This window comes from Pangasianodon hypophthalmus, chromosome 6 (genome assembly GCF_027358585.1).
Source record: "Pangasianodon hypophthalmus isolate fPanHyp1 chromosome 6, fPanHyp1.pri, whole genome shotgun sequence".
NCBI lineage: Eukaryota > Metazoa > Chordata > Actinopteri > Siluriformes > Pangasiidae > Pangasianodon > Pangasianodon hypophthalmus.
In genome coordinates, this window is record NC_069715.1 from 11,980,683 (window position 1) to 11,988,566 (window position 7,884).

Here is a 7,884-nt window from a genome sequence, read left to right on the forward strand (position 1 = left end):
TGTGAGGTGTGGCCTCCATGGATCGGACTTGATGGCCAGTACACCCCACAGATGTTCAATTGGATTGTTCTGGGGAATTTGGAGGCCAAGTCAAGACCTTGAACTCTTTGTCATGTTCCCTGAACCATTCCTGAACAGTTTTTACAGTGTGGCAGGACGCACTCCCCATGTGCATCAGTGAGCCTTGGTTAACCATGACCCTGTCGCCAGTTCACTGGTTGTCTTTCCTTGGACCATGTTTGGTAGATACTAACCACTGCATACCGGGAACACCCCACAAGGTCTGCTGTTTTAAAGATGCTCTGACCCAGTCGCCTAGCCATCACAATTTGGCCATTGTCAAAGTCTCTCTAATCCTTACGCTTGCCCATTTTTCCTGCTTCCAACACATCAACTTCGAGAACCGACTGGTCACTTGCTGCCTAATATATCTCAACCCTTGACAGGTGCTGTTGTAAAGAGATAATCAATATTATTCACGTCACTTGTCAGTGATCATAATGTTATGGCTGATCAGTGTAAGTAGATGGTTTGCATAATTGTTTTCCTAATGTGCACACTTACACAACCACACATCCATTATAGACATATATATATCAGGAATATGGGAAACGGGGAAGTATAAGTCAGTGGATAAATCTGGTTTATAAGAAGGAACAAGTGAATAACTCCCATGTGGGAAAACAATCCAAATGAACCAGCTAAAAGGGAAGAGATTAAAAGACCTTTCCTGTTTAGTTTTTTGTTTTTTTAATCTTAGCTGTGTGTGTGTGGGAGAGAGAGAGAGAGAGAGAGAGAGAGAGAGCATGGACAGCGGTAAGGGCAGGTGTGAACAGGGCCAGATGTTCCCATGATGATAAGAATGCATGACAAATTTGACCATGTAGGGAGAGTGTTGTCCATGTTGTCTGACAAACCAAAACATTTTCTTTTAATCAGGGGGTTCAGTCTCAGTCTCTCTCTCTCTCTCTGTGGAGGGGGCAATGTTTTTCTATCTGACATTTTTGACCTTGTGATGACTGGTCCTATGTGCAAAACTGCAGTTTTTTATTTATTTATTTTTTTAACTGCGGCTTTTATTTATTCCTTTTGTGAAGGTTAGGGTTAGATTCAGGTGTAGACAGAGCATTAAATAATTGTGTCAGTAGAATATCTTCACAAGGATATTGTGTGTGTGTGTGTGTGTATGTATGTGTATGTGTGTGGTTAATAAAGTGTGCGTATGAGACAAATAGAGAATGACTGAGGGAGCAACAGAGCATAGCGAAATCCCACAACTCCCCCGGGCATAGTCAGAAATTACTTGCAACAATTAATACTACATTATAACCCAGTGACACTGGCTGTGTTGTGTAAAGTGTCTTGTGGTGCTGTGGTGATGCTAGATATATAAAATAAGTGATGAACAGCAAAAAAAAAAATCCCTTTTTTTTAAACACCTTTTAGAGCTGCGCACTTTAATTGCGCAACACTGAAAGCGACGAGCATGAACACACCTCGATCGCGTGCTTGTGGTCACGTGACGGTGGCGTCAACGCAGTCAAGTGACCTGGGCAGTTTGTTTTTAAAGCAGCCTGTTGGGGCAAAAAGACGCTTTAACTGCGGTGTTTCTTTGTGTGTAGTTATTCTCTAGCTAACAAAAATGAAGCCCGCTTGTTTGCTGTTCCTGGTTCTTGTTGCATGGACAGCCGACGCAGTTGTTAGGTAAGCTCAGTGCTGTTTTTATTCAGCTGTGGCTGATGCAGTTATTTGCAAAAGAGCCGTGCTTAGCTCGTTAGCTTGTGACACCGAGACAATGCAAGCTGTAATGTTTGGGAGTGAGAGCCGCTGAATTAATAACGTAAACTGCAGTTTGTTTCCTGCTAGCTAACTAATTTAGCTAAGTTATCGTCTCTATGTTGGCGCGTGACTCAGCAAAACTCTATGTTTAGATAGCAGGGTCCCATTAGAGTTCTCATTACTGGTTTGAAAACAAGAGAGTATGTAAAGTGGTTTGGTAAAAAGGGGGAAAAAAACCAAATGGTGTTATTGTCTTTATAGCTCCAACCTACATAGGAAGTTGAATCTAACCCAGTTTACAACCCCTTTGGCTTCACAGTTGTCAATAATTGACCATGGTTTAGCTGGAACATTCTCTGCATGAAGTCTCTATATGCAGTTATCTTCAGCGTTTCACAAATGGCAGAGAAAAAGAACAGCCGACAGCTTCACGCCTTCATATGTGTTTTCCTGTAGCTGAGCTGCCAGACCACAGAAACACACACACACACACACACACACACACACACACACACAGAGAAAGAGAGAGAGAGAGAGAGAGAGCGGTCAGTGTATAGTATTGACTCGATCAAAACAACTTAATATAAGATATAATATAAGGTCATGAGTTCAAATCCCAGCACCGCCAAGCTGCCAGTTTTTGGCCCTTGAGAAAGGCCCTTAACTGCTCAGATGTATAAATGAGATAAATGTAAGTCCCTCTGGATAAGGGTGTCTGCCAACTGCAATAAATGTTAATGTAGTCCTGCTTTGTATAAGAGTAAAGCTTTTGCTTTTGAGGCTCATGAGAGAATGAGAAATGCTTTTGTTTAATGTCCAGCTTTTGTTCTTAATGCCCGACATTCCCCAAAGAGCTGGATATCAGGAGTATTGCCAGGCAAGAGCTCAATCCCTGTCACGTCTAGATAATTCTAGATAAGAGACATGTTTACTCTCTGTCAGCACTGTGGAATGGATGCTGTTTTTGTTGGTTTGTTTTGAGCTTGGTGTGGTTGTAGTTTTTTAAGCACCTAAAGAATGATGTAAGGTTAACTCTTCAACCTATGTATGTTCTGTTGCAGGATCCCCCTAACGAAGTTTCGCTCCATAAGGCGGTCTATGTCTGATTCAGGCCGAGCTGTGGAGGAACTATTGGCCAACTCTCAGAACACAAAATACAACCTGGGTTTCCCACCCAAATCCGGACCAACCCCTGAAACTCTAAAGAATTACATGGATGTGAGTATGGCCTGTTTTTACCCTTTAAACCAACAAATCGTGGCTGATCAACACTAGCCTTTGGTACCTTTTGCCCTGGTTTACTAATCTTGTTGCGTGTTTGTAAAGTGGGAGGCCCTCTTAATCGGTTTCTGAAGCTCCTTAGTTTGCCCTGATTACTCAGAGAAAGTAGTTTGAAAATAATTGCCATCCAAGTAATGCTCAACATTGCTTGCATATACCATAAAAAATTCTAATACAGTAAATGCTTGGAAAATTTGGTCTGATCTACAGTGCATTGAAATGCTGCAAGTATTGGCTATCTGCAAAATGGCCGCAAAAATAACATAGATGTTTAATCATTAATGGGATGCTCTGTACAATGGTGGTACTACAATTTCGGCTCAGAAGTTATGTTGCAAGAAATGCTGAGCGCGTAGGTCTGAGGAAGTCACGTTTCTGTGGTGCTTTTTTTTTTTTTCACAAGACATACAGGAGGGAAGGAATTCAGAAGTTAAATGCTGAGCATGTCAGAAAATTAAATCATGTGATTAGGCATGCTTTAAGAATATGCCATTTCATGGCTGACGTGCAGAAATGATCTTGAAACTTGTTCTGTCATGATTTTGAAAAGTATGACACCGACATTTAATTGGTCATGGTTGCTTATCATGAGACTGTTAGTCATGTTATCTTAACAAAAGGAGAACTATCGCAATCAGCTTTGGCAACCACCTTTGTATTTTTTTTTTTTTGCCCAATAGTTGCATGGTAAACTACATTTGTTGAAGTTTAATGTCTGTCTTTTTATGTAAAATTCATTTGATTATACTTTTATAATTTTTTTTTATTTTTTTATTTTTGCATAATCTTCAGACAAGCAAAATTTGAGGTTCGGTGTGTATGTGCGTTTTTGTTTTTCCCCCATTCAAAGGCCCAATACTATGGCGAGATAGGTCTTGGCACTCCAGTCCAGACCTTCACTGTGGTGTTTGACACAGGATCCTCCAACTTGTGGGTGCCTTCTATCCACTGCTCCTTTACTGACATTGCATGCTGTAAGTCAACACTTAAACACTGCATAAATATAGTGTGATGTATAGTATTGGTAAATTATTTATGCTATTGTTAAATGTTTGATGTTGGTCGTGAGTCATCTTAGTGCAACTCAGTTGTGTTGCTGATCTTACAGTGCTTCATCACAAGTATAATGGGGCCAAATCCAGCACATATGTCAAGAATGGCACTGCTTTTGCTATCCAGTATGGCACTGGGAGTCTCTCTGGCTATCTCAGCCAGGATGTCTGCACAGTAAGTTTGTTTTGCGCAGTAAATCTATCTATTTATCTGTCTATCTATCTGTCTGTGTATGTATTTATTATTAACAAATTTTTCTATTATACATTGGGAGAAGTTAAATTTTGGTTCTTAATGCTCAAATATACTTCACCTGCACTATGCGTATGTGCAAGCAGCTGCTACACAAGCATCATTGTTTGCATGCTCACTTGGGTATCTTATGTACATCTAGAGGATTAAATATGGTGTCCACTAGATGGCACGTCAGAGCAAAAACATCCCTGTCCATCTGGTTTCCAAGTCAAGTTGTACTGTCTCACGATTTTATGCACAGCAATGTTAAACACACAAGTTCAGAACACAAGTTCTGTTTCTCTTTAAAACTTAACCTTGTCATGATCTGTGACTCAAATCAAAAACCCTCACTGTACATTCAAAAATATTTACTAATCTAGAAAATCCAGAAAGCTAGTACTCAAAACAGACCTTTTGGTAGAGTTTTTATTATTATTATTATTATTATTATTATTATTATTATTATTTTTTACAATTTTAATTCAACCACTAACTGTAAAAGGAAAACCATTAGTGGCGGTATTCCAAAACAGTCTAGAATAATACACAAGTATGTGATTTGAGACACAACACTAGTTTATTTATTCACGAGGCACTAAACAACCACAGGATATGCGTGGTGGCCATCTTCCATATGCGTACACACAGTTAACACCAAGAACAAATCAGCCTTTAGGTGACACTGTTGCTGGTTGAAATTGAGATAAAATTCTTTGCAGGTTGGAGACATTGCTGTAGAGAAGCAGATATTTGGCGAGGCCATCAAGCAGCCTGGAGTTGCCTTCATTGCTGCAAAGTTTGATGGCATCCTGGGCATGGCCTACCCTCGCATTGCTGTAGACGGGGTTCCGCCAGTCTTTGACATGATGATGAGCCAGAAGAAAGTGGAGAAGAATGTCTTCTCTTTCTATCTGAACAGGTTTGTTTTGTGTTTGTCAGCAAATTGTTTGTGCAGTTTGTCATTAGCATGCATGCATCAGTGCTTCTGAAATACAGAGTTTATTTGATGGTGAATAATCAAGTAATCATGTGATTATAAAGGTTGAATGAAGAATGCTGAATGAAGTCAGCAATGGTATATTCAAATGTGCTGAATACAGAGGGAATGTTTCAGGTTCAGTGATAGTGTGTCATGTTCAAAAGGTTTTGCCCCATTAATCTGATTTAGCTAAGAATGATCACATGGCTCCAGTTTTATCATGCCTCGTTTACACTGGGCTAAGTAGAGAGAAGTTAATCACAAGTTGCTTGATTAGATTGTAAAACTTGTTACATTTCTATTTTGTACCACTGATATTTGGTTAAACACATGTCTTGGTTTGTTCGTATGATTCTTTGGTAGGAACCCAGATACTCAGCCTGGTGGTGAACTCCTCCTGGGAGGCACAGATCCAAAGTTCTACACTGGAGATTTTCACTACGTAAACATCACCCGACAGGCTTACTGGCAGATTCACATGGACGGGTGAGAGCTCATCTTTGTCATACTCCAAAGTCATGTGTCTGTCTTCCTTTCTTGAGAGGAAGTTGGTATGTTTGTGCAGACCTCAAGGCATAAACTGTCACTGAAGTTGTTTTTCCTCCTGTTTACTGGTCAATGCAGTGCTCTGTATTCATGTTTGTTTTCCCCAAGATGCTGAGCGGTTAAATGGAAAGCTGCTGTGCTTGGCCAGTGACTCTGGCAGGCTTATGTTTTAAACAGAAGCAATAGAAAAGAACAGCAATAGAAGTGATCTGCCAGACTGACAATAAGATATATAATGATGTTTTATAAATCTAATGATGGATAGAGTTCATCACACAAGGTTTGGCATAGCGTAACCCAGACTGTTATTTTTTACATGAGTCTATTCTATTTAATATCTTTTCTTTACAGAGTGTTCAGGAAGCTTGGTCAAGTTTTGTTTTGCCTTTACATAATCTGTACTACATTATAATGAGAAGTTAGCTGGTCTAACACGAGTCTCTGTTTTTTTCCAGCATGACCATTGGCAGTCAGCTGACCCTTTGTAAGGGAGGCTGTGAGGCCATCGTGGACACTGGCACGTCTCTAATCACTGGACCTGCCGCTGAGGTCAAGGCTCTCCAAAAGGCCATTGGAGCCATTCCCCTGATCCAGGGAGAGGTACACCATCACTGATATTAGGACTTTAGACACTTGTAGTACAATACTAAACTCCTTGCACGCTATTAAAAGACTTATTTAGTCCGACTAATGATTAATTTAGACTTGCTAACTTTAAATTTAGGTGTGGTTGTTGCACTGTAAACTCATGTAAGCATTAAAAACAAGCCTTGCCTGTTTTTTTTTTGGTATTGTTGCTAAAAGTTCATTTGTTTCTTGGTAGTACATGGTTGACTGCAAGAAGGTGCCTTCCCTTCCCACTATCTCCTTCAATTTGGGTGGACAGACCTACACGCTGACTGGAGAACAATACATTCTCAAGGTTAGGCATATGTGAAAATGGTTTGTTGCTCTGTTTTAAAACACTCTGCTCTGTTTTAAGTAATTACATATTTTTGTAGAAAGAAAGATATGTCACATGACATTTTACGTCTTTGTCAAAAACTTTTTTTTTTTTTTTTTTTTAAATCTTTTACGTCAAAGCACTTTCACTTTGAGTCACTGGAATATGAGTTGTGTGGTTTTACCCAACATCAGGACACATACTATGACAACTAGGCCATGGTGTGACTAATTTTCCTCTTGGTAAGTAAACTTGTGTGTGTGTGTGTGTGTGTGTGTGTGTGTGTGTACACAGGAGAGCCAGGCTGGTAGAGAAATCTGTCTGAGTGGATTCATGGCTCTGGATATCCCTCCTCCTGCTGGGCCGCTGTGGATTCTGGGTGATGTGTTCATTGGGCAGTACTACACTGTATTTGACCGTGAGAACAACCAAGTGGGCTTTGCTAAGGCCGTTTAGCCCTATCATACTATAGTCTTTTTTGAGCAAAGGGTAGGAAAGGAATAGGAATGGGTACAGGAAAAAAACTCTAAACTCTCCACTAGAATCATATCAGCTGCTATGACAATACCTGCTTAGCGATATGATAGTATTGTGTTTGCACTGCTTCTTTAGCTCCCTAATACTCCGTTTCAATGAGCTTGAGAAGTCTAAATAAATCAGGGAAAGGCCAAGAAGTACTACACATGCTAGCAAAGTAATGACGCAGTTATTGTTTTTAATTAGCATTAGTCTGTAAAGGATGAGTTGTAATGGATTTTAACAGGTTTTATGTCATTGATTTTATTTAGCTATTGTGATTTTTGGTCTTTATTGAAAATACCTCTGTAAAATTGGATAAAATACATTTTAGAACATTGTTTATCAACCTATCATGTTTTACTACCTGGTCATCTACTGATTTAGTTTCTTTATGTGGGTTTGAGGAAGAGCTCTGCATTTGTCTGCTGTGATTGAAAATTGTGACCTAAGTGTCACATAATTACCCTGGATATTACTGTAATTTATACTTTCTTCCAATAAACAGTTTGGTTAAACAATAAAATGTGTGGACAAATGAAACAGTAAC

General features: G+C 39.6%; 1 protein-coding gene across 1 annotated transcript; it reads left to right on the forward strand.

Moving 5' to 3' along the window:
* The first annotated feature begins 1,528 nt into the window (after positions 1-1,528).
* Positions 1,529-7,877, forward strand: ctsd (cathepsin D). Its single transcript, XM_026927318.3, has 9 exons — positions 1,529-1,704; positions 2,841-2,997; positions 3,911-4,034; positions 4,169-4,287; positions 5,070-5,269; positions 5,693-5,815; positions 6,331-6,475; positions 6,699-6,797; positions 7,113-7,877. Exons 1-9 carry the CDS (start codon positions 1,643-1,645, stop codon positions 7,272-7,274), a joined length of 1,191 nt encoding a protein of 396 aa, XP_026783119.1. The 5' UTR covers positions 1,529-1,642; the 3' UTR covers positions 7,275-7,877.
* Positions 7,878-7,884: the final 7 nt, after the last annotated feature.

What these genes read in the sequence shown, in the direction of transcription:
- ctsd (XM_026927318.3), top strand. Translation starts at nt 1,643, where the DNA reads ATGAAGCCCGCTTGTTTGCTGTTCCTGGTTCTTGTTGCATGGACAGCC. An exon ending in CTCTAAAGAATTACATGGAT is followed by an intron (nt 2,998 to 3,910) that starts GTGAGTATGGCC and finishes CCCCATTCAAAG; the next exon opens with GCCCAATACTATGGCGAGAT. An exon ending in CTTTACTGACATTGCATGCT is followed by an intron (nt 4,035 to 4,168) that starts GTAAGTCAACAC and finishes CTGATCTTACAG; the next exon opens with TGCTTCATCACAAGTATAAT.